This window comes from Pantherophis guttatus, chromosome 2, assembly GCF_059756535.1.
Source record: "Pantherophis guttatus breed Tessera chromosome 2, ASM5975653v1, whole genome shotgun sequence".
NCBI lineage: Eukaryota > Metazoa > Chordata > Lepidosauria > Squamata > Colubridae > Pantherophis > Pantherophis guttatus.
The window spans coordinates 183,429,587-183,444,376 of NC_142064.1; the positions used below are offsets into that span (position 1 = coordinate 183,429,587).

Consider the following 14,790-nt stretch of genomic DNA (forward strand, 5'->3'; position numbering starts at 1 on the left):
ACCAGTTTGCCAAACTGCTCAGAAAGTTAACAACCGGTTCTCCCGAAGTGGTGCGAATTGGCTGAATCCCACCACTGATTACGTGTTGCTGATTTCTCAGGGATCTGCAAGAAAATTACTGGGAGGGAATGGGAAAATTTTCTGCTTTCCTGTCTCTTGCCAAAATGCATGCTTAAAGTTGGGAAAACATCATGGGAAGAAAGGATTATTATATCCTCGCCTGATCAGCATAATCATATGTATTATAAACTCCACAAACAGGAATATAGTACAGTTTGTGGATTAATTGGTGGAAAAGTTAATAGTCAAGTGAAGATGGTATCACTACCTGGCATCGCTAATGGAGCAGTAACGGAAAAAAGAACCAAGAGGATATTAGTTATCAGCATCCTTCATTAAGTTCTCCTCTGAATGTGTGTCTAGATCTGTGTAGAGCAAAAAGAAAACAGTAGCTGGTAGACCTGGATGGATATCAGTAGATTCTGGACAACACCATGCAATAGATTCATTTTTATTTTGGTTGAGCCAATGTCTTCCTATGGGTTTCATCATTGTCTCTCCTTAGAGAGGAACCCTAAGAAGCCAGACAAACTCTGCAAGTTGCTCTTACAATACAATCAGCTAATAAATAAATAAATATATTTCACAACTGGAGAGCAGCACTGATGGAAGCCCATTATATCTCAACTTCACAGCAAAAAAGAAAAAGAAAGCCAGGCAGAGTCCAATTTTTTCCATTCCCTCTTCTTACATGAGATTTAAAGGTGCAGGATCTAAAGCAGATCATGCATAGAGGTTCACATGTGCATACTATCCTTGAGTGCAAACTACAATACAATCACTGGTCAACCAAAGCTTTTGTGCAGACGGATAGCTTTCTCGGAGTTTACAGGACAGGAATTCCTTCTCTTAAATCAGAAGAGGTGAAGAATTCTGCACAACAATACTGAACAGGAAATCCATGTAGAAGAGATGGGAAACTACTTCCTCAAACTTGACTCATTCATAGAAGAGCATCGGGCATTTTTTTAAAAATCACAGATAAGCCACTCATGGCCAATGAGTGGCATGTGGCTCTCAGTTGCAAAAAGGGCAGTTGGGGAGAAATAGGAAGTCCTTGCTGCCTATTTTATTGATCAACTGCACAATGTTGAGCTGGCTGGCAGGGGAAGGACTGTCATTTCATAAGACAAACATAAAATAATCAAGAGTAAGAACCTTTTCTTCTGCATTTTTAAAGTTGAGTATTTCTTTCAAGGCTGAAACACTTTACATTTGAAATCAAATGTTTTACATCTCAAAATTCTTAATGTATAGATAATGAAGACTTGTTAGAAAATCAGAGTTTTGAGCATTCTTCGTTGCCTTGAGGTCTTTCCATTAACCAATTTGTACTTTTCACTATTTTGTCTGGTGATCCACTGTTTTACTCCACTTTGTATTCAGTCTGTTCCCTTTTTGAAAGCGATTTGGAAGGATTCATGAGCTGGCACAAGTCAAGCAGAAAAGCCCAGATCTCTCAATATCCAAAAGAAGAATTCAATCCCTTCCCATCAGGAAGGGGAGAGGAGAAAGGGGGCATGAGGAGAGGAGAGGAGAGGAGAGGAGAGGATATCTATCTATCTATCTATCTATCTATCTATCTATCTATCTATCTATCTATCTATCTATATATCTTTGGTTATTCGGGTTTTCTCCCGCGTAAAATTGGAGGTTTCTTGGCAACGTTTCGACGAAGTCTCATTCGTCATCTTCAGGCTGGTGTTCTCGGCTTCGTGCTTTTAGGAGCAATGTGTGTGATCGCAGCTGTTTCTTCCTTTTAACTGCCAGTGGGGGTGTGAACTGATTAGGTGGGAGCTTGGCTGTGTTCTGATTGGGCGGAGGTGTGTTCTGATTGGTTGGGGGTTTGGCTGTGCTCTGATTGGATGGGGGGTTGGCTGTGTTCTGATTGGATGGGTGTGTGTTCTGTTTAGGTGGGGGCTTGGTTGTGCTCGGGTTAGTCTGAGTAGCAGGACTAACAGGACAGACTTCTCTTAAATCAGAAGAGGTGAAGAATTCTGCACAACAACACTGAACAGGAAATCCATGTAGAAGAGATGGGAAACTACTTCCACAAACTTGACTCATTCATAGAAGAGCATCAGGCATTTTTTAAAAAATCACAGATAAAATTGGAAATACCTTGGCGAAGTTTCAACGAAGTGTCATTCGTCATCTTCAGGCTGGTGTCACAAGGCCGAAGACACCAGCCTGAAGATGACGAATAAAACTTCGTCGAAACATCGCCAAGGTATTTCCAATTTTACGCGGGAGAAAACCCGAATAACCAAAGACCTACATATGAGAGAGAGAGAGAGAGATTGTTTGGTTTTTTAAAAGTAGAAAGATATGAGAAAGAGATAACATTTATACATATAGAAAGAGAGAAGAGTGTCTTCCAACCATGTCCTTTTTCAGTTATTCTTTAAAGGAAAGTGGACTTTGTCCCTGAAAACTGATTGAAAACTGATTCTGTAAATGATGAGTAAAAGTTAGTTAAAAAGTTAATAAAAATTGAGCAATGTTTTTGAAACTATGCGGTACAAATTGGCTCTCTAAAGACTTGCAGGAATAGAAACTAGTTTGAGAATGCATTATAAACCCATTTTAATAGTGCTTCCCTGTTTATGAGTTCCAGGGCTATTTTTTGTTTTCCTAATTATCATGGGCTGCACTAAGATCTGGTTCCAATCCTAACAATCCGCTACCTAAAAAGCCTGATGTTATGTGTCCTTTTTATTAGTAGACTAAGAATAATATGGGAAAGCATATTCCCAAGCTTTCAGTTCCTTGAGATTTCCTGTGGGGTTGTGAAAGATTATTTTAACTCTTCCCCGGCTTCTGAAAACTCATATGATTCAGCTCCATGAAAACGTTTTCATTATTGCACTATGAAGATTCTCCCAATCCAATCTCAAGCAGTACTTTCACACAATGAATTTGGTTTCTCCTAGTTGGGTCCCAGAATGATTCATTCACTGCAGATTCCTCATGTTTCACAATCTGGAGTCTTGGCTTACTCCATTCTGCTCATTCCTTTGTCCTTCTTTGAAGGAATGTGTAGTTCTCCCGTCCTGACAGAAATATGGCTGAACCTGGACTCGTCTCTTCACAAGCTTCTGCAAAGGGTGAGGAGTTCTTTATCCATTCAACTTTCAACCATTCCAGGACACCCAGGGATTTCTGTGGATAGAAGGAACTAATTTTAGTTAGCTTGTTGTGGTGATATATTAACTCTAGAAAAGTTATATCACAATTGTTAATTATTTATTAGATTTATATAATACCTTTCTTTTATAGCACTCCACCCTGCCATTCCCCTCCCCATCATCATCAACATCATCTTTTAATGACCGCATAATCCTTTGCGGGGTGGAGACTGGGCAACAGAATGGAGCTGAGTGTTTACTGGCCGGATGCCCTTCCTGTCGCCATCCCATTTCCCTCCCACTCCCTCCCCCCAAAATCCTGCGACATTAGGTTGAGTTGATAGAGAGTGACTGACTCCAAAGTCCCTTAATGAGCTTCTGCCGTTGAGGATAGACCAGAATCTGGGTTTTTCTTCTCTTGGTTTTTCTTCTCTTACTCAATCCTAACCTTAACTGTCACACAAAACTTGGCTTTTGAAGGTCTTTCTTAAAATTGTTTATCGTTCTTCACTGTTATAGTATTTCAAACTGCTTTTAATAATGTATGCTGCCAAAACATTATGGAATTGGGTTAAAGCATTCACACCTAACTAACAGCAGAAACCTCAATGCTTCGTTGCTGCTAGTTTAGGTCCATTATTGCAGTGAAGAAAGAGGTCGCTTATAAGGAGAAGATCTGCCTGATGCAGGAAATAAAATCACACAATGTATCAGTCTGTCAACCTTAAGATTTAAATCTTACATCTGCCCTTTCAGGCCAATAACCTTTGAATCTCTCTTTTTTTTCCAGCTTGGAGATTGTAATCTACCTGTTCTATAAATACACAAACGTTCTGTTTCACTGAGCAGCATTGATTCCTGCCTCACCAGCTGTAGTCCTTACACTATTCACCATTTGTTCTTTTGTTACCATGTTATCATATTTCTTTCTAATCAAAGTCACGGCCCTGGTTCATCTCATAATCTTATTCAATGCCCCCCCCAAATTATCAAGAAGGTTTTAAAACTGTTTAAAGCAAACTAGCAAAGAACTTCAAATGCCCTGACTAATGGCCAAGAAAATAACAGATGCATTAAATGTAACAAATAATAAACACAGCTCCATGGAAAGAAGTCAAAAGCAATATATATTGGAGCAAAATGCTCTAGCTTTTTCCACTATGCTGTTGGGATCTAAGTCAGAGGTGACACACGCCATTGACCTCTCCTCTATAAACTTGGAATTGTGCAAGAGAGAACACTGAAAATGTTGATCTAGAATGCAAAAGCAGAGAAGAAGGGAAAAAACACACACAGGGGAATTCATATTTTTGAAATAAGAATGAAAACACAATTGGGACTGCCTGCACTCAAGTGACTGAATCTCAATTTATTGTCAAAATATACGTAAACGTTTGCCCAGGCATCACATTCTTTTGGCTTTAAAGCAAATCTGGTGATCATTTCTTTTTTTTTTTTTCTATTACTACATCACGTTTGCATTTTATTCACTATTTGAGCCGGAGATACACAATCTCTGGATGGGATACAGCTTCCAAAAGTATTGTTTATATTTCCCCCCCACTACCTCTAAAAATTATCAGATTGGAGGAAAAGAATAAATATGTGGAGTGTTTTCATTAATTATTAAAAGTATTTATACAGTGTTTTTTTTTATTTTAAGTACTTCAGAGTGATTTACAATATTTATAAATGCATAAGATAAAAAGGGCTTTAAAAAGATAGAGGAAAAACAAAATAAGAACAATTCATACAAAAGCAAATCTTAAGGAAAATTAATGACTGAAGAAAGTCAATGAAAAAAAGATGCCTAAAATAAATCAATGTCACGTCTTAGCTTTAAAATTGCAGTATTTATATCTAAATCGCATGTATTTTATTTATCCTGGCCCCTTGGTATGGACAAATCTATATACTAGGAAATAGGAAGAAAGAACAATTATTGCTTACCCACCTCAGAGAACTGATATGCCTTTCAAAGCAATTTTTTATTGCTCATACTTTAAAAAAAAACAGAGAAATGTTACCTGCCTACTCCTTTAGGAACCAGAATCTTTTCTGTCAACCAATTCTATCCCACCATTTTTATTCCAAATTCTAGGCATTTTGGCCATGAGCTCACCCATCCCCACAGCTTGTTTTGCATTCAGTTATGTGATTTTAGCCAACTTGGCCAAGAGTTTTGCCTCCCCAGCAGATAGCTCTTCCTAGATACTAAAATTCAGAAAGCATCTTTGCTACTAAAGACTAATACGGCTCTCTTCTTACAAGTGATCCTAGGTAGGTTTCCTTTCTATCTAATGTGATTATTCACTTCTTTCCAAAAACGTGCAATATTAACAAACATTCTGGGGATCACGCCATTACTATCTGATTGTCTCTTTCTATCAGACATTGTAATTAATTTTCCAGGTTGCGTTATTTTTCCAAGATTTTGATTCTTGATTGAGAAGACAAAGATGAAGAAAAAAAAATCTTTTTCATTTGGGTGTAATTAAATGAACGGAAAGAATATCTAAGGATAAGATGAACTTAAATGTAAAAATACTTAAGAAAAATTATTCCTCTTGCATGAAATGAGAGGGGAAAAAATGAGGATTCATATTAAGCGACAAATCAGAAGTGCCAAACTCTCATCTATGAAAATCAATGAAACTCCTGAATTGAACCCAAAGAAGCCTACAGTACTGTTCTTGCCAATGGCCCATAATTCAGCAACTCAGAATGGGATAACACCACTGAGAAAATGTTGTGAAACCTGGCTTCTCTTTTGCAAGAATTTGACTCTGGCTCTGAATTTAGGAGAACCCCAAATTCCTGGCCCATTCTTTCAGAAAGAATACTACCTCTTACATTACTTAATGCAAATAAGATATGTAAACTTGTTTCATATGGAAATAAGATATGTAAACTTGCTTTCTGGAGAAAAAAAATGTATGGGCAGTTATATAGAAAATCCTGGTGGTGCAATGGTTAGAATATTGCAGGAAAACCTTGCCCACTGCCAGGAGTTCAATTCTGACAAGTTCAAGGTTGACCTAGCTTTCCATCCTTCCAAGTCAGTCAAGTGAGGACCCATATTGTAGGGGGCAATATGCTGACTCTGTAAACCACACAGAGAGTGCTGTAAAGCACTATAGAGTGGTATATAAGCAGAGGTGAAATGCTCCCGGTTCGGACCGGATCGCCTGAACCGATAGCGATGGCGGCAGGTGGTTCGGAGAACTGGTAGCAAAAATCCCTGTCCCCCCCCCCCCATGCCTAGCTGAGCCGCGCAATCATCAGAGGTTTTTTTTTTTTTTACTTTTAAAAGCATTTTTCCTACAACCTCTTTGGCCGAAAAAATGCTTTTAAAAGTTAAAAAAAAAAGCCTCTGATGATCGTGTGGCTCAGCTGGGATCGTCAGAGGCTTTTAAAAGCATTTTTTTCTGCAACCTCTTAAGGTTGTAGAAAAAATGCTTTTAAAAGTAAAAAAAAAAAAGTTGGGCACACCCATCCAGTCACATTACCCCCCCCCCAACATCAAGCCACGCTCACAGAACCAGTAGTAACAAATTTTACATTTCACCACTGTATATAAGGCTAAATGCTATTGCTATACAATATTTATTGCATAATAATATTTATAATATTTAATATTTATAAATAATATTTATAATATTTATTGCATTTATTAAAGCTTACCACAAAAGCTACTTTGTCTGCTCACTTTGTATTGCTGGCCTCGTTTACACTACTTTACATTAATTCTAATTTCATTTGGACTAAGAAAGTTGGAGTAATCTAAAAATTTCTTTTTAACTACTTTTATTGCATCCTAATTATAGAGCACATTACAGCTCTGCCAATTGGGGGTCCTAGCATGTCAGAGAAAACACGACCATTTACAGTTCCAAGGGAATGGGAAATACTGCTGCTGTTTTATAAATCAGGAAACAATCTGCCTGTTGGATTTGGAGAAGGAATTTCCTTTCCCCAACTCTCTCACACTAATAAATTTTAAAGCTTATCTCAAATGTTTAATAAATATAAGGTAGTAGAAGATAACAGCTACCGTAATTCTCGTTAATGAATTGTTATCAGAATAGAAAGGAGTCATGTGTGACTAAGGATTAAAATATTAATTGTGACAGTTGCTGATGGTTAACGTTCATTTTACAAGGTTTTATGTCATGACAGACTGCTGAGCTACAATCTCCAATAGGTACTAATATGGCTTGCGATGGGGGGGATGTTGGGAGTTCTAGTTCAAGCAACCTTGATCTGAGGTGGCGCATTGGTTAGAGTGCAATATTGCAGGCTACTTCAGCTGACTGCTAGCTGCAGTTCAGCAGATCGAATCTCACCGGCTCAAGGTTGACTCATCCTTCCATCCTTCCAAGGTGGGTAAAATGAGGACCCAGATTGTTGGGGGCAATATGCTGACTCTGTAAACCGCTTAGAGAGGGCTGTATAAGTCTAAGTGCTATTGCTATTGCTATCTATACCATTTGTTTGGTTTGCTCAAAGAACTTCAAACTCTGGTAAAATTACAAAGACATCTCAACAGTCAGAGAGCCCATAGGCCAAACTATATAAGTTTTTCCGTGAAACACTTCTATTATATTAAGCAATATTCATGAACAGATGGGTGACTATGGACAGTGTCTTGGCTGTAGCTAGGAAGTTATATTGCACAAAACCTTCAGCAAACATCCACAGGAATATACACATAAGAAATGGAACAGTGGAACAGCTGTTCCTTAGAAATTTGCTCTGTAAAGTTTAAGGTTGGTTAGTGGGGAGAATAGTCTTGTTGCCAAGCTAGTGATAGTCAAGAGTGCCAAACTCTATACTTCTGTGAAAGAAGGGGACAATAAGGGTGCTATTAATCGGCTTTGTTGAGTATATTAAAATATATAGAAATTCTAGGTCCTCTACATTTCACGGGAGATAATTTACATAATGTGGAATAAAATTTCAGATGTATATATCGAAGTAGGCTAGGTGGCAAGTTATAATAATTAAATCTTTTTAATTCACATAACTACTTGTGTTATGTGTTTCAAACATATTATCCACATATGAAATAGATTGAAAGGTTCCAGAGCTGGGTGACAGGAATGAAGTAGCAAATAAAGGCAAATGAATAATAAGATGATGTGATAATAGTACTCTTTTTTTTTTTTAATAATTACACTCTATTGGCGGATCATCAATTGTATTATTTGGGAAAGTTTATGGGCAAAATGGAATAGATGTAGAATATCCACATTCTATATCTGGATACATTCTGGGGTCAGAATTGCATCACATTATTTCTAAAGATAAAACCATGGAGTTTCAGATCTGTAACCCAAAGCCCAGCCTGGTGAGATAATGCATTAAGATCAGTTTATTACCCTAGTCCTGTGTCATTTTTGGAGCTGGAAAGGAAGACCACATGATTACGTGCAGAGTGTTTATGCCCACAACTTTAATTGTATCTTTCCTTTTTTTTGCTCCTTTTTTTGCTCTTTCATAACTAAAGTACTAACGCACATATATGAATGGAGATTTCAAAGTATGCTTATAAATCCTCTTCTTTTAGCTAAGTTAAAATTGCAGCTGCTTTGTTTTGTTGCAGTGTCAGGGATGCCTGGGAGAACCAATCTAAAGAATAAGTGGACTTTCCCTAAGAAACTATAAGGAATTTTAAAAAGCTCTTTCTTTGACCTTTAATCAAATTAAATCGTGACTGATAAAAATGCTGGGCTACTTCCCACTTTCCTCCCATTCACAATAGAACAGAGGTGAGGGTGATATGCAAAGCTGGCTGGCTATTGTTTCTTCACACAGATTGTACTTTGTGCATATTAGAACTGTATGTAGTGAGTGAGATACAGGTTGCCACCCATCTGTCATTTCTGATATGGAATAAAAATTTACTAGTGTTTACTATCTCTCTATATCAGGGTTGGGTTCTACTTACCTTTACTAGCGGTTTGCAATGGGAGCACGCGCACATGCACAGAAGCTTCTGCGCATGTGCAGATAATCAATTATGATGTCTGGGCAGGTGGGCGGAGCCTCCCGCCGCTTTTACAACTGGTTCTAAAGAACCAGACAGAACCGGGAGCAACCCACCACTGCTCTGTATGTATGCACACATGTGCATACTTGGTACTCAAAATCCCAGATCTTATTTGCACTGAAGCTAGAGGTCACCTCCTACATTTTAAGAGGACAATGTTTTAAGAAAGGTTTTCAGAAGCCTTGAAGAAATCCTATCATTCTTCACAGTTTTGCAAAATGAATTCTGCCCCTGGAGCTCATGCTTAAATCCATCTGTAACTCATGGAGCAGAACTAACAATATATTGAACATTGTGCATCCTCACTACTGTAAAAATTAGTCACCTATTTTAAAATTAAATCTGAGAAATGGGTGGTTCAGGGAACTGTCAATGCAAAACAAATATGGGGAATATAATTTATTGAACTTGGTTACATGCTGCATGATAAAGGCGTTAGCACCGTAATTACTATAAAACGCGAATTTATTACCAATCATGTGAGAAACACTATAAGTTCCTGTAACTGAAAGAAATTTTAGTGTTAGTTTTGTCCAAATAAGAGTTTCATATTATTTGATCTCATTGTTTTTTTATGATTATTTGATTATGAGTAACCTATTGTTCATTTGATCAACAGAGAATGGCCCAGAAAAAAGAAAGGACAAACGCTCAATCTAAATCCCTTTTGAATTAACTTAATTTTGGCAAAGGTAGGAGCTGATTCATAATAAATTAAGGGAGGGACCAAAGAATCTGGAGCCAAACCCTCATTCCTGGAAACCATCATAATACCTTAATGATTGGAATGCCAAATTGTTGCCATGTTTTATACAAGTTCATGCCAGAGGCTTTTCTTGTACAGCAGCTTTTGTGGATTCTGAGACCCATCAAGATAATGAATCATTATTTATTCATGCATTTATTTATCACATTTCTATACTGTTCAGTTTTTTTTCCTCCTCAACCTCTCCTCAAAGACTGATCTGCCTATTTCAGTTGTTCCTCATGCTGCATTTGCATCCCAGCAGAATAATTCAAGTTAGACCTTTGTATTCAATCAGGACAAAAGAAGCTTTCTCCAGCGTACATAATTTTACATTCCCTTTCATCTACTTGGAGAAGAACGGTCTGGAGGCATTTTGGAAAAATATATTTTGAGTAAACAAATTGATTTATTTGCCTGGGTTTTTTTTTAGATGATGATGATGATGATGATGATGATGATGATGATGATGATATGCATCCATGAGGTTTTGTGGAATTTTTCAGACCAAGCAATAGCCTACCCTTTTTTTTTTAACATGACACAGAGAGTAAGGTGGATGAAGGTAAACCAAGCGAGAGATCAAAGGTTACAAAATTGATTATTGAGTTTACTAGCTGGCCTGGAAATCACATTTCTAATAGTGATAATAAACAACTTCCAAATCTTGTACTGTATATTAAAAAGAATTAACGAGAAAACTTTATAGCTACTTGGCTGCATGTGATGGAAATACTTCTCCAGATGTAAGGCAATTGTTTATGGAATTTGAAAGAGCTGTGTCATTCCTAAGAGTTAACTAGTTGTTTTGAATATTTCTGGGAATGTTACTTCCTCGTGATCAGACTCCCAAATTTCTTTTAGAGGATATATTTATCTGATGCTAACAAGTACATAGGGGGTGTATGAAGCATATTTTCAACATAATGTTTATGTTCTGACATCACATCCCTGTATATCAAGGTTATCATAACTAACAAGGCATGTGAACTTGTACTGTAATAAGGCCTACGATTTAAAACCAGCCATGTTATAATAGAAACCCTTTATCTATATGCCTGCCAAGATATGTAGCTAATCTTTCAACTTTTAGTAGGAGGGTAGACTTTTCAATGGTGTGTGCAGAGATATAATTATGAACAACATGTATTTTAATATTGGTAAATACTTTGAAAAACTATAAAAAAATACAGCCATATGAAATCCCTTGTTGGCACAAGTAGGAGAAAACCATAACATATCCATCTGGTGACCGAACCAGCAAAAACACAGCTAGCAGGACAAGTCCCCCTTTCTTAATTGAAAGAGACTTCTGTACAGAACCTGGTTTAAAAATAGTTCTAATGGAAAAAAATCGCTAAACCTATGTTTATAAAGAGTCTGTATAAGTCTGACAAGCAGAACAAAAAATGCCTATTGGGCATTATATGGATGTATGACTCTGCAGAAGCCAGGGCTCCAGCCTCGCCAGCATCCCAAGCCAAAATGGCCTTGGATGGCTCTGCCCTGTGACTAGAGGGGAAGAAGCGTGCCTCTATCAGCCTCTGGGGCCTATAAGAGCTTGGCAGATCCCAACCGCTGATCCCATCAGCAGCCAAATGGTCAGGGAAAGGTGCCAAACACCATCCAAAGCAAAAATTAAGTTAGGAAAAGAGAAAGAAACAACTTTAAAACATCCCCACCCATCTCTCTGTCTCTCTCTGTCTGTCTTTCTATCACTCACTCTCACTCTCACTCTCTCACACACACATACACAAAGACACAAAAAGTGAGGGGGAAACTCTAAGCTGCCCCAGGAAGGGGCTAGGAATGAGTTGAAGGCAATATAATGAAGACATGGAAGGGAAAAAAAGCAATTATTATTTCTTAAATGTATTTAATATTAAATACATTGTAATATTAAAATTACTAGGGCACGTCCTTGTTGTGAGCAAATGAGGAAGAGGTCAATGCTATAAAATTAGTCAAAGACCTCACACAGGTCAGGAAATCTGCCCTGAAGTTCCTTTTTCTTTGCCTCAGTCTCTGACCACAGAACCTGCCTGACACTTTTCATGCTACTAGCCAATTTATTCTGATATTTCAGCATGCCGTTGTCATCCAGCGTTTTGGTTGCCCGTTGATTTTTTTTTCTTTGTTACAAAGATTCATGTTCTTTAATCCACAAGTATGAGTGATTTGAGGGTCTGTAGGGACATCAGGATTAGCTCTTCAAGATTTATAAGTATCTGACTTTTATCTATGCCAGTTTTCTGTAGACTTCCCTGAGACTGTTTGCAGTGGCAGATTGCTTAAGAGGATCTCCAAGCCCTTCTCTGGCAATATGAAAAGCAACCCAGTATTTATAACAAGTAAAAACAGCAAGATGAAGTCCTTGGTGAGTTTCATTTATGAAAGTTAAGCGAATTGAAACCAGTGATTGTCTGTCCAAGGTCAGTGCTTGAATTGCAGCATATTGTGTTAACTCTATTTCTATCACCCGGGAAATCATTTCATTTCTCCATGATGAGTCCTTGGGCAGGAAAGTAATGTGAAAATATCTGTGAAAAGGAGACATTGTGATCTAAATGATTGGATACCAGATTTGAGTTGTTAATGGAATGATATGGCGTACGTATCTTGTCTAGCCATGAAAAAAGTGCCTGAGGAACTAAGGAGCTAATTGCATGCAGCCAAATGAACCTTTCTATGCAGGCGTTTTGGGAAAATTCAGATTCACTGTAACCCTATCAAAGTGGCATTAAGTAAACAAGAACTGCCTATTTTGAGGAGAAAACACCAGGGTAAAGAGCAGTTATTCATTCAGATGCATTCTGAACAGGGATGGACATACTGTCTCAAGAAACCTACAAGACTTCCATAATAAAGAAAACAAAAACAAATGCTAACTAAGATAATACATTGCTTCAGATTTGATTTAGGTGGGCTGGAAGACACAAGAATGAAAATGCAGCCTCTAAACTAACTGTGTTATTTTTCTGACTCATTAAACTAGCCATGGTGTTTCCTAGGACCATTATTCTTCGCATGGCTACTTCAGGGAAGCTTCTGCATTATCTCTTGACCCTGGAAACAGTCATGGCTGCTTTACTTGATTATGGTTTACAGGCTGTGAGATGAGTGAATCTAGCCATTGAATTTCCTGCTGAATGAACAAAGAATAAATGGCTCAACCTCATTTTACAGAATGTGTTATTTGATTTTCAGAAAACTTGAATAGTGTGAATCCCAGACATCCAATTTATTAATTGTATTTGCGAGTGAAGGCCATTTATTCCAATTCAAATGGCTAATTTCTTTCCAAATGTTATCAAATGTTAATAGTTCATTTCTTTATGAGAATGTACTTAGGTATCATATGCAAACTTTTGCATAATGAAATTATTATAAGGCAGCAGCCTTGTTACTTATCAACAAGCACTTTTTAATGCAGTGAGTTTTGCTTCTGATTAACATGCCTAACACTGCCCTGCAAGTGAATTAAATATCCAAAAGAAATAATAAATGTACTTTGGGGTTCAACTGTGGAGTCCTTGATGCTCTCTGAGCTTGGATGTTGGCTTGCAGATGTTACATTACTTGACTGGGCAACATTACCAATTCTAGTGAGTGTGGGATTTGCTCCGTTTAAATATTTTAGCTTGCTCTGTGTTGGTGGGGAGTAATTTTCTCCTTGGTAGGTCTTTGAATGGGATATGTTCTGCTTGACTGTTGGTCCAGTGTTAATCCCTCCTCATCCTGGGTGTTGGCTGCTGGAGAAAAGGGCACTGACTTTTTCATTGTCTTCATAGCTTTTGTACCATCTCTTTTGAATGGTGTTTAAATATGGTTTATGTTACAAAATGATTTTACCTAACTTGTTGGGTTGGCAATATATACTGTAAACCCTGAATATAGCTTTAAGACTGCTGTATTGCTGTATTGCATCATACTATGTCCTGATTGGTTAGCTCTGTAGCCAATGTCCTTAAGAGGGAGCTGAAAACCTGGTTTGTTTCCCTTTACTGTCTCTTTGCTTTGTGCTGTGTGCTTTTTACTGACTCTTTCCTTCTCTTTGCTAATATCTTTGCTGTTTGCTGTGTTTGCTACTGTTTGCAAATATAGAACAACTGTTTATCATGTATGACTACAATGATTGGTAAGAAGACTTTGTTATTGGATTTTCACCGGACTATTGTTTAACCATCTACTGCTTTATATGTGAATGACCTGGACTGTTTATTGGACTGTGCCTTATTACTATTTCCTGAAAGTAAACACAACTCAGTGTATCTCTGTGTTGGCTGTGTTATTTCCTAACTACTCTCAATCGCTTTTCATGTGCACACCCCTGCTACTCAAGGGTTGCTCTGTGAATTCCTCAACAGTTTATCTCTCTCCACTGATGGCTGATTTGTCTGAATGCCACATTTCCAGAAATTCCCTCCCCCCCCTTTTTTTTTTTAATTTAGCTTGTTCTAGGATGCTTACTGTTCTCCAATTGGAAAGGATGGTTGAGTATGTCTATGGATTGTGAGATTCAGGAATGTTCATCTTATCTTCTGACTGCTGTTGGTGTTCATTGTTGGGCTCTGCTAGACTTCTGCCTCTCTGTCCTAAAGATAAAGGTAAAGGTTCCCTTCGCACATATGTGCTAGTCGTTCCCGATTCTGTCCTACATAGTGGCTATAAAAGTCCTTACACTGAATGTTGTAAATGACATGTTTTTTTTTTTCTTTTGGGCTCCTCGGTCTTTAGGTTTACTTAAGATGTTTTGGAGGGCTTTAGTTATTTTGTGTGCTTACAGCAATACCATGTAGCTGTAA

The 14,790-nt window shown here is 37.7% G+C and overlaps 1 protein-coding gene across 1 annotated transcript in view; it reads right to left on the bottom strand.

Annotated features, from left to right (window-relative positions):
• Positions 1 to 495: 495 nt before the first annotated feature.
• The window catches only part of ADRB2 (adrenoceptor beta 2), a 65,465-nt gene continuing 51,170 nt past the window's right edge, over positions 496 to 14,790 (bottom strand). The window contains exon 2 of the mRNA XM_034405622.3: positions 496 to 3,222. Within this exon, the coding sequence (XP_034261513.2) occupies positions 3,188 to 3,222 (35 nt within the window). The 3' untranslated portion in view covers positions 496 to 3,187. The remainder of the gene's footprint in view (positions 3,223 to 14,790) is intronic.